The 12,500-nt window shown below is 40.3% G+C and overlaps 1 protein-coding gene across 4 annotated transcripts in view; it reads left to right on the forward strand.

The window, feature by feature from the left end:
* rxrgb (retinoid X receptor, gamma b) overlaps positions 1-12,500 on the forward strand; it is a 32,590-nt gene that overhangs the window by 19,695 nt on the left and 395 nt on the right. For 2 of the 4 annotated variants that reach the window (XM_027154324.2, XM_047801310.1), the window contains exons 2-10: positions 2,330-2,529; positions 4,761-4,908; positions 5,826-6,017; positions 6,145-6,305; positions 8,365-8,494; positions 8,758-8,890; positions 9,714-9,805; positions 11,366-11,471; positions 12,391-12,500. The exon at positions 12,391-12,500 is cut by the window's right edge and continues 395 nt beyond it. In XM_027154324.2, coding sequence (XP_027010125.1) covers positions 2,330-2,529; positions 4,761-4,908; positions 5,826-6,017; positions 6,145-6,305; positions 8,365-8,494; positions 8,758-8,890; positions 9,714-9,805; positions 11,366-11,471; positions 12,391-12,500 — 1,272 coding nt within the window. The remainder of the gene's footprint in view (positions 1-2,329; positions 2,530-4,760; positions 4,909-5,825; positions 6,018-6,144; positions 6,306-8,364; positions 8,495-8,757; positions 8,891-9,713; positions 9,806-11,365; positions 11,472-12,390) is intronic. The other 2 variants (XM_027154325.2, XM_047801311.1) reach the window with 1 other exon arrangement.

The raw sequence follows: 12,500 nt of genomic DNA on the forward strand, positions 1-12,500 counted from the left end.
AGAAGTCTTTGCACTTTTATTCCACTGAAATCCTCATTTTAAAAATATTTTTAATCCTAAGACACAAAAATAATTAGAGTTAATTGTATTCACATTTTAGTTTTTATTGTGTAAAATGAATAAACAACAGTATCTATACAGGACCAAGGTAGAATTTTCCATTCTGACTGGCATATACATATGTGGGTTATTTTTTATGGGGTAGAATTAAATAAAATAAAAGGACTCCATAATCATCCCCAAATAAATGTAATGAGGTGAACAGAAATGAAGCGACTTCACTAAGAATTTGCACACGATCAGAGTCGGAGATTCACAAAGGAGATAAATTCACAAATAAATCAAATGGAAAGAATTTTTTTAACAAAAATGTCCTAACATCACAAACACATTTCAATAAGTCTGCAAACAAACCAACAAATATCACAACTCCACTCACTATACAAGCCAATTGTACAACAGCTCCGTTGTGCTGACCAATCACAGCACATTCTCACTGTACCCAGAGCCAGCTGGTGTAGATGATATAAAGGCTCGGAAGCATGGCTCATCAGGACCAATCACAACAGCTGGTGGTTTTAACCATCTAACAGCCGTATTCTGAAAGAAAAAGTCATAAAGTCTTTATTTTATATGACTGTGTTTTCAATAAAGTCTCTACGGTTGTCTTCAATTCGTGAGCAATCAGACCAATACAAATTTCAGAACATCCCGAATTCTAAACTAAGCAAGAATTGATTTAAAAGTCATGAAACTTTCTGACTGTTTGTATTCCACAGTGTAAATTTAAAACAAAACAACAGTAATAATGTATTAAAACATCGTTCATTTTAAGCGTTCGAGAAATTGTACTGTCAAAAGTTGAACCATATACACACAATTAAATAATAATAATAATAATAATAATAATAATAATAAAAGATTTCCAAGATGGCAGTTAAATGGCCACTGAATTGTACATGCTACAGTATGAAATGTTGTGTTAATGCATCGCTCAACACGTTCCAGCGCGACTCATTATGCTGGAACACCGCCGTGCCAAGGTCACTGAATATTTGCAGTTTGTTTGCCATCAGGAAATGAGTGGGATTCCTGTCATGTCAGAAACTCTGGAATTTCACAGAATTTACTGAACGTCTGTTGGCCAAGTTCCAGTTTTTGTATAGAGTCTGTGCTGTGTTCAGGTCTTCTGGCCTTGCTTCAGGATCAAAGTGTGACATTTAGTAAAAGCCAAAGTCAGAGTCAGCGAGTCAGCGAGCGCAGGGAGGAGGAGCCACTCAGCTATCTGACTGACATCTGGAACACAACGTGTACTGTAATGTGGAGTGAGTTCGTCTCTAGAGTTAATAACTCTCCCAGATTCACAACCATTATTTGTCACATCCTCACATTTTATTAGCAGCTGCCTGACACCCAGGCGCTCTTAATGAAAATCAAACATGAAATGCTTGTTATTTGTATGCATACGCTGCGTTTTCTGTGACCCGTGAGGAAGGAAAGGGGAAGTCAGGTTCAGAGAGTACAGTCACTGGTACTTTACTTTCTGCACGTGACACTGTAAATCCTGTGATTCAGTGTGTGAGTGTGTGAGTGGATTTAAATAGGTCATGATGTATCATTCTGCCTGTAATGCACCAGATTTATCCAATAAACTACTTTTACTTCTTCAGTATTATTGCACATTGGTGAAATTCTGACATTCTCCTCAAAATTTCCTTCAAAATACAGTACATAACTTTGGACATTAGAGTTATATGTAGAAGTAGTTAGACATGTGGACTGTTTATGTAATTATGATTGAAGGAGACTGAAGTTTTTTTCAATCTTTTTGTCATATAATTGATCATCACTTTTTGTCGTACAGTTGATCATCACTTTTTGTCGTATGACTGATCATCACTTTTTGGCGTACGGTTGATCATCACTCCTCTGTGTGCGGTGTACACGTACTGGTTGGTTGTATAGGCTGTGCTCTATATCATCAGTAGGTTACAGTTCCCTGTGTAAGGACCTCACATCCTGTTATATATTGTTTGTTGTTCTGCATTTTAAACACAGACAAAATCTGTAAGGCTTATGTGGAGCAAAGTGTACTCAAATTAAAAGTTTATATTTTTTTATAGTAAATACTGACAGATTCGGACGAGAGACTAAAATCCAGCCGTAAACAGGAAATAATTACATTTTCTTCCCCATCTGCCCATGTAAACTAATCCAGTTTGAATAGGGCTTAAGATCAGTCGTGTAGGAGAGATGCATGGATACTATCATTTACTCAGTACTTTTACAGTTTATCAGATTAGCATGAATATTTTTTCTCCTCCCACAGATTCACCTGGGGCACTTAACTCCTCGCTCTCACAGCCTCCAACAGTGGGCTCCATGATGGGTCACTCGTCCGTCATCAGCACCTCACGTCCCCTTCATTCGGCTATGGGCTACTCGGTCATCACTTCCCCTATAAACTCGCCCTCTGTCTCACTACCCCCCACACCTGCCATGGGCTTTGGCGCCCTCAACAGCCCACAGGTAAAAGTACTAAATCCTGTATCTGCTAACGCTGGGTTCTATATGCCTTATACCTGTAGAGTAAAACATTATATTATGGATTATACTGAGATACAGAGAGTAAGGTGCAGTGCAGAAGAAAGGGAATGATGAGTGTGAAGACAAAGACAGAAAGCGAGGTGAGAATAATGTAGATTTTATCCCATGTTTTATTACGTGATTCTCTGTAGATGTTTTGCAGAGGTGTTAAACATCATCAACATGTGATGTAGAGGGAGCATTTACAGGAGGAATTAATATGATGAATCACTGGCTACAGACACATGAGAGCCTAGTGGTGTAATATTAGATGGGAATTCTGGGCTTTATTCAGGTCTAAAATCCAAATTAAATAAGTAAGTTAAGTAATAATTACATTACTGCTCCTGCCTGTCCATTTAAAATGAGTCTATTATGAATGTGGCTTAAGAGTGATCATTTAAAGTACAAGGATTTATGATGAAATAAAGATGCAGATTTGCTACGGGTTGCTGTTACTTTTCATGTTGAGTCAGGGTTCTGTTGTAAGTGTCTGCTGGCACTTTTAACCCTGCTGAAGACTGCCAACAGGATTCTGGGGTAGCACACGTACTTCTGTCTTTCCTTCTTACTTAAATTTATTACAATATCTTGGATTCCCTTATACACAGTGAGCCATGTAGTAGAAATAATATACGTCTTCTTAAAACCCATATCGCTGCTCGAGTCCTTGTGTGAAGAAGTTCTGTCCACATTTCCATTGTCATCATAATGTAATCTGAGGGTAAGAGAAAGCAGTTTAAAATGTTCCTGGTTAAAAATACTAGAGGTAAAGAAACTGAAGAAAGTAAAAGACCATGTGAGTCGCTATCAGACAGACAGAAAGAATCAGACAGACAGAAAGAATCACAGACAGAAAGAATCAGACAGACAGAAACAATCACAGACAGAAACAATCACAGACAGAAACAATCTGACAGACAGAAACAATCTGACCGACAGAAACAATCAGACAGACAGAAACAATCACAGACAGAAACAATCTGACAGACAGAAACAATCTGACAGACAGAAACAATCTGACAGACAGAAACAATCACAGACAGAAACAATCACAGACAGAAACAATCTGACAGACAGAAACAATCTGACAGACAGAAACAATCACAGACAGAAACAATCACAGACAGAAACAATCTGACAGACAGAAACAATCACAGACAGAAACAATCAGACAGACAGAAACAATCACAGACAGAAACACAGTGTCCATGCGTGTTCATGTACCCCTGCAACACTAACGGCTGATTAGATAACCACATGAATGTGTAGTGTATAATGTGCTGAGTGTAAACTGTAGTATTGGAAGACATTTGGGTTTTGAGATGAAAAGATGAACATCTAAATGTTAATATCAGGAAATTACAAGAAACTTCTATAGCAATAATAATAATATATAATAATATGATCTTTAATCAACTTTTGCTCTGTGAATGTACAGGGAAGTGCAGACGTATCCAAGCTCCTTAAACGATTACAGACTGACTTTGACACGGACTGTTTCAGAGAGTATTTGTTGCAATCCTTTATGGTCTTGACATCATTCCTGAACTTTGATATGGTTCCACATGCCTCTACTTTAGCAACAGTTTGTTTCCAGCCTCAGATACACTCGTCATTTATGGAGAGCTCTTCATATGGTTGTGTGGTTGCTCCGTCACTCCTCTCCCCCACCACCGTCCTCTTTGACTCCTTCAGCTGGCCTCATTGTGGCTCGTCCCACTTGTGTTTTCATTGTACAAGCCACTGTACAGACACAGTTAGTTTTCCATTGATCTAAAATGACTGTTAAGTTTAATCCTAACATGAACTGCAGAAACTAATATAAATGTTTGACTTCTAGTTCTGTAAATGCTATAAAACTGTATTTGTGTGTGGACAAGGTGAATATGAGGACATTTAATTGCCTTTAGTCTTCAAAAAGGACTAAATATGTGTACACATATGAGCAGTTGTAGTGTGGGCAACAGAGTGAGGGAAAGCGTACGAGTGAGAGGAATGGATGGATGGATGGATAAATAAATGGACTAGATGGATTAATTGTGTTTATAGTGTAATGGAGAGAGGGGAAACCCCACAGGTCCCCTGTTTGCCCGCTGATGTAATTCAACACCCGTTCTTCTCTCTCTCTCTCTCTCTCCCTCCCTCCCTCCCTCCCTCCGTCCATCATGTAGATGAACTCTCTGAACAATGTGAGCAGCTCAGAAGATGTGAAGCCTCCTCCTGGTCTCTTGCCTCTGGCCAACATCAGTAGCTACCAGTGCACCAGTCCCGGCTCTATGTCCAAGCACATATGTGCCATCTGTGGTGATCGCTCCTCAGGTAATGATGCAATCAGCACATTGTGCTTTGGGCTAAAATATTAACAACACTCTCCCATATAGTGAATATGTCCAAATCCTGCAAATAAACAGAGTTTAATTTTTAATGATAATAAAGCATAGAAAAGAGTCTTTATAAATATACACATAAAAAAAAACCCTCATGTAAACCTTTTGGGATTTACTTTAACTCATATAAGTTTAATGTACACATTCTGTTTACCACGGCACCTACCTGTAATACTGTATAACTCTTTAGAGCAGAAAGATCCTGTGCCATTCCTGGACATGTCCTGTTGGACTGTGTTTGTAGAGACAGAGCGATAGATAACTCACTGTTCTGTAATGTCTCAGCCTACAGTGAGCTGTATCCTTCTTCCCTAATGTGCTGCGTTCCAGCACGTTCCTGTATACATCGGAGCACATTCCACTTCCAGCCTTAACCTGATACCCTTACAGCATGTCGTGCATCTGAGTTTTCTCAGAAGAGAAAGTCAGCCGTTTCATTTACATTTTCATCTTTTCACATTTTGCAGTGATGAGAACGTGTGTGTGTGTGTTCTGCTTTTCTGATACAGTAGTCAGTAGTTAATATTTTGGCCTTTTCAGGTGCTGTGACAGCCTAAATAATGTGTGACACTGCTAAATAATGTGTGTTCTCTCACACACACGAGTCAAATGTATGTCCATCTTTGCCTCTGAGTTGTTTGTGCACCAATAATAATATAATAAGTAGCAATAAGGACTAATATATAAGGCCTACTGGTGGCAGGTAACAGAAGTCATGTATCACTTAATACCATGTTTGTGCTGATTAATTACATTTGGGGTTGTGCAGGTTTTTTTTTGCTGTCTAGCTAATCCCATTTCGTCTATCCTTTATGAGTTACAAGTTTTTTTACTTTGCTGTGAATGCAGGAAAACACTACGGTGTGTACAGCTGTGAGGGGTGTAAAGGTTTCTTCAAGAGAACCATCCGGAAAGACCTGACCTACACGTGTCGAGAAAATAAGGAGTGTCTGATCGATAAACGTCAGCGCAATCGCTGCCAGTACTGTCGCTACCAGAAGTGTCTCGCCATGGGCATGAAGCGGGAAGGTGTGTGTGTGTGTGAGTGTGTGTACTTACACTATATGCACTAAAGCAACACCAAATGCATCCATTCAGATATAATACAAGTGTTGTATCAAATAATAGATACTTGTTAAAAAGGACTGTCCCTCCTGGCTCACTGTAGCGGTTCAGGAAGAGAGGCAGCGTGGGAAGGAGAAGAGCGATAATGAGGTGGAGTTGACCAGCAGCTATAATGAAGACATGCCTGTGGAGAAGATCCTGGATGCTGAGCTTGCAGTGGAACCCAAGACTGAAACACACACAGATGACAGTCAGGGAAACTCTGTAAGTCCTTAACTAGAGCATAGAGTTCATGTTATATCTCTTATAACACTAGCAAGCTGTGACCACATCCATGGTTGTGGACTCACACCATTTCTAGTGCATGTGCATTTAGAAAATTAATGATTTGCCATATTTCTTATTTCATTTCTATTGCAAACTGAACTAACGAGTCTGTGCATTCAGAGACAATTAAGGGAGAATATTTAGTCTAATTCGTTATTGAGGATCATTTGAAATTGTTCTGTTGAAAACTAATATGAATACACAATGTGCTAATGTTATGATTATGATATTATCGGGGGGTCACGGTGGCTTAGTGGTTAGCACGTTCGCCTCACACCTACAGGGTCGGGGGTTCGATTCCTGCCTCCACCTTGTGTGTGTGGAGTTTGCATGTTCTCCCCGTGCCTCGGGGGTTTCCTCCGGGTACTCCGGTTTCCTCCCCCGGTCCAAAGACATACATGGTAGGTTGATTGGCATCTCTGGGAAATTGTCCGTAGTGTGTGAGTGTGTGAGTGAATGAGAGTGTGTGTGTGCCCTGTGATGGGTTGGCACTCCGTCCAGGGTGTATCCTGCCTCGATGCCCGATGACGCCTGAGATGGTCAAGTCAAGAAGTTTTTATTGTCATTACACCATATATAGCTGTTACAGTACACAGTGAAATGAGACGACGTTTCTCCAGTATCATGGTGCTACATAAAACAAAGACAGGGCTAAGGACATGTAAGTAGTCTTAGCCACATAAAGTGTATCTGTGGAACCTGGTGCAAACAGTGCAGGACAAGACAAACAAGACAGACAAAACATCATCAAGAAGTGTGACAATAAGACAGTTTGGTTATCTGGAGCACTCGCATGTGGGTCTCAATCATGCCAAGAAAAAAGTCCACAAAGATCAGAGATTCAAGTTACTGCTCCTTAATCTGTGCAGAGTTATTACACCATCACCAAAACACCATGAACTTCACTGTTCTATGGTGAGATAACCTGGAGCCTTCAAGACAACTACTGCTCCTATTCCTGTAGTGTACATGCCAACACATTCAGTTTAGTTAGTCATCTCCTTCTATGACTTTTATGGAAGGATGGCTAGGAAAAGATCCTTCTATTTAAAAAGAATATGGAGCAGGAGTTGTAAAATTACATTTGAACAAACACTTTGGAACAATATTTTTTGGACTAATGAGTCCAAGTTAAAGAAGACCGGTTATCATGCACGGACACCTCATAACCGTCTCACATGGTAGAGAAGACGCTGATGATCTGGGCTTGTGTGAGCGACTGAGGAACTCAGAACTACACAAATCACTTATTAACAGTTATTATTGCTAAAGCTGCTTCTTTATGTTCTACGACAAAGACAACATATTGAAATCTGAGGTGTATTTTTGTCCCCTCAGGTTATTTGGTTGTTTAAAGTAGTTGGTGAGGACTACACAGTTGTTATTTTGGCCTTGATACATAAAATCATGAGAGGGTGTACTTTCTTTTGTTCTGACTCAACATTAAGCTGGAATACTGTAACATCCTCCCACAGTGTTCAGTCCAGAGCTTTACTACAGTAACTGTAATAGTGTACATACAGGATTCCTGCTGGTGTGGCTTTAACTGGACGTTGTTTCCTTAACTCTGTATGAACCCTATTGCTAATGATCCTAGAAACACTGGATGACCGGTTTTTACCCTTTCAATTGAGTTCAGATTGGTCTTATTTGCACATTATCAGTGGACTCACAGCCATAACCAGGCAGAATGAAGGAGTTCTGTAAATGCACTACTAACTCAGTGGCATTACTATCATGTTAATACTGTACACTGCCTCTCCATTTGTCCCACAAGCTACGTTTGCTTGTTCCTGAATGAAAGTAAAACCCTCATGTCCAGATTTTTTCTTCTCCTGGGAATCTTTCTGCCAAACCTTCTTAAATAAATATACAATAACAACAGTGACTGCTCATGTTTGGTTACATCCCTATAAAGTTTACTTACACAAGCCAGTTCAGTAACTCAATACTAATGCTCTCTGTCTGTGTGTCTGTCCATCTCTTTCCCTCTCAGACAAATGACCCAGTCACTAACATCTGCCAGGCTGCAGACAAGCAGCTCTTCATGCTGGTTGAATGGGCAAAAAGGATACCGCACTTCTCCGACCTTCCCCTGGATAATCAGGTCATTCTACTTCGAGCAGGTAAGCCTCGCACACACAGACACACACACACACACACACACACACACACACACACACACACACACACACACACACACACACACACAATCTTGTGCTCTACAGATATTTCCCAGCTGCTCCAGTAGACACCACTGCAGAACATCACACTGCTACATGCTACACTAATGTTAAGAGCTGCTTATACACAAGAGAACATTTTGACTTGTGTCTCTCTTTGCTCGATAATTTTTTTTTCACTTCCTGGTTTTTCTTCTTCTCATCAGGCTGGAACGAGTTGCTCATCGCCTCCTTCTCACATCGCTCGGTCACAGTAAAAGATGGTATCCTGCTGGCCACAGGTCTCCACGTGCACCGAAGCAGCGCACACAGCGCAGGAGTCGGCTCCATTTTCGACAGGTTTGTTCGCCACCACAATATAAGTTTCTTTGGATAAAAAGATTTGCACTAAATGTATTTATATGTACACAGATCATATTCAGGTGATTAAGTGATGATTTCGTACTTTTGTACGTCACTCTGCATAAGGGCAACTGCCAAATGCCATGAATCTAAATGTGAATTCATATTCACACTAAAGCAACTCTGAGAAACAGTATTTAATGTGAATCCTGCCCTCGACGGATCATCATACCCCACATGTACACTTTACACTTGGCTAACAGGTTTTAAAGAACAGACTCATATGAATTGTTAACACAATTTTTTTAATGATGCAGCTTTGCGACTAAGCAGCTTTGACATGTTATATAAATTACAAAATAGTAATAAAAATAATAATCAGTTGTGGTGGAAATTAATGTCCAATATTTTCAGTTAAATCCGATTTAAATAGAAAAAGGAACGTTGTGTACATGACTACACAGGATACTGTAAAAATGTAAATGCTTCAGTTATTGCCCCAACACTAGCTGTATGCTGTGCAGTTTTGGCTGCACTCGTTGTTTTAACAGAGAAAAAGAATAAGGAAAAAGAAAAGACTGTGAACTTTGAGTGAATATGTTGTATTCAATATGTATAAAACTGTTCAAACAGGAGTACGAGACTTCAGCAGGGTAAACAGCAGAGGGATCGATGTGTCTTTTTGTCATTCCTGCATTTAATATTGCAAGCATTTAAGCTAACAAGACAGGATTGCACTGATTTTTGCGTGTGTGTGTGTGTGTGTGTGTGTGTGTGTGTGTGTGTGTGTGTGTGTGTGTGTGTGTGTGTGTGTGGACAGAGTGTTGACTGAGCTAGTGTCTAAGATGAAGGACATGCAGATGGATAAGACGGAGCTAGGCTGCCTCAGAGCCATCGTTCTCTTTAACCCTGGTGAGTGAGACACACACACACACACACACACACACACACACACACAGACACACACACACACACACACACACACACACACACACACACAGACACACACACACACACACACACACACACACACACACACACACACACACACACACACACACACAGACAGACAGACAGACACACACACACACACACAGACAGACAGACACACAGACACACACACACACACACAGACACACACACACACACAGACAGACAGACACACACACACACACACACACACACACACACACACACACACACACACACACACACACACACACACACACACACACAAAGACAGGCATGAAGTGGGAATTAAAAAGGAAAGACCACATGCACCTTATAACTCCTTTATAAAGGGCCTTTTTACACCCGGTCACTCCGTGTGTTGTCTCTGATCCGATAACCGTCTGATTTGTTAAAACTGTCCCATTTACATCAGGCCACATAAACGCGTCTCGGCGAATCGGATATCGATCCGATCTTTTTACTCCCGCCCAAAATGCTAATATATTTCACCTCATTTCCGGGGTAATTGTAATGGAACACACTTTGGTGTATGCGGTTGCTACAAAAAACAGCATTTACTGTTTGCTGCATTTTCGCTGGCAGCAGCAGCGCATTTTAAGACCTACAGTAACGAGACGCCTGGGTGAAAGATCGGAGCAGCGCTGGTGGGAAAACATGTTTGTTTCTGGCGCGATGCGCGACTCATGAGTCACCTGCGAGTGACGTACTTCCGTTTGGGAGGAGTTTAGCGCTGACGTATGTGACTTGAACAACCACATTCATTTACACCTGTCCAGTTTCATCTGAAACGCGTCCCAGACCACCTCCTGAAGGGGTTTGTACCATCGGGTTTATATCCGTCTCCAAAACGTTTCGGAGGGCATTTAGACCTGGTCTTTTTACCGTCGGGTAGCTATCGGATCACAGAAAACGCAGGAAGTGACCAGGTGTAAAAAGCCCCTAAAGGAGTTATATGTTCTGCTTGGAGGAGCGGACTGTGAACTAATGAATCTAATGAACTAATGACTGACACTAGATGAGGTTTCATTCTGTTATTCAATCATCACTAAATTATTAACTTTATTGAAACAGTCTTTGTAGATTTATAGTAAACGTATGTAAAAACTTGATGTGAGTTAATTGATAGTGACATTTATCTCTCTTTAAAACATTTCAGTAGCAAGAAATCCTCACTGATGAATCTCAGACAAGCACAAGAACATGAGAGAAAGATTTCACTCGCTCATCTTCAACAAAGTTTATCCCATGTCACTGAAACTCAGGGCACAAGAGTTGCTGTGTGTTGGTTGAATTATATGGAAATTTCCAAAACTTAGTACACAAAGAATTTTCAAAACTAAGAGGATTTTCACAAACACCACATTTCTTATGTAAATGCTCCAAAATACGTAACAAATTATTTTAACTTCAATGATTTAAGATTTTTACCAAATGATTTACAATTAAATTCATAAATGAGGACCATTGTGTTTAAGTGTGTGTGTGTGTGTGTGCTTGCAGATGCTAAAGGCCTGTCGAACCCAGCTGAGGTGGAGGTACTTAGAGAAAAAGTATATGCCTCGTTGGAGTCCTACACCAAGCACAAATATCCCAACCAGCCGGGCAGGTAGCACACTGCATTTCCACACTCCTCATATCAGGCAGGAACAAGATTTAAAATCTCTGCCATAACATGTTAATCATGTGTAAATAAATTCAAGCTCTAACGTAAACTTTGTCATACTGGTAGCTCTGGGTAATATCTACTCTCACCATGCGCTCAGTCATGCAGCTCTCTAATCAGCCAATCAGATAGCAGCAGCACAATGTGGAACATGCTGTAGATACAGACCCAGAACTCCAGTTCATGTTCACATCAAACATCAGAATGAAGACAAAGGCTGATCTCTGTTACTTTAACCGTGCTGAAGCATTCATACAAAGAGCTTTTAACAACGCACACGGTCTTAAGCAGCTTTACAAAATTATAAAATTTCTGAACAACCCGAGCCTGAGACAATGCTGGCAAAGATAAACTCTCTCTAGTCAGTACAGGTGTTCCTAATAAAGTGGACAGAGTGTGTGTATGTTTTGAACCATGGAAGTCACAGAATGGAACCAAACATGAGAACATAGTTTAAAAATGAACAGCTAATAAATATTCCATTTTATTATGTCATATTATTAAGTTGATAAATATAAAGTTTGTGGAAGGAGCAGCACTGCATCTCAGCTTGTAGTAGTGAGTCTAGGGAACTGTTCTGTGTGTGTGTGTGTGTGTGTGTGTGTGTGTGTGTGTGTGTGTGTGTGTGTGTGTGTTGTGAACTAGGACTTTCTCCCCTGTTTGCTGTGTGTGTGTGAATATTATTATAAAAAATAAAAAAAACATTTAACAGTGTTTTTAAGTCTGAAACCTAGTGAAACAGAGTTAACGTATTTATGATAAAGACTTAAACACATTGCTCTGGATAAGGGCGTCTGCCACATGTTGTAAATGTGTGTGTGTGTGTGTGTGTGTGTGTGTGTGTGTGTGTGTGTTTTGTCAGGTTTGCTAAGCTGTTACTGCGTCTCCCTGCTCTGCGGTCCATTGGACTGAAGTGTCTAGAGCATCTCTTCTTCTTCAAGCTGATTGGAGACACTCCCATAGACACCTTCC

This window comes from Tachysurus fulvidraco, chromosome 16 (genome assembly GCF_022655615.1).
Source record: "Tachysurus fulvidraco isolate hzauxx_2018 chromosome 16, HZAU_PFXX_2.0, whole genome shotgun sequence".
NCBI classification, from domain to species: Eukaryota; Metazoa; Chordata; class Actinopteri; order Siluriformes; family Bagridae; genus Tachysurus; species Tachysurus fulvidraco.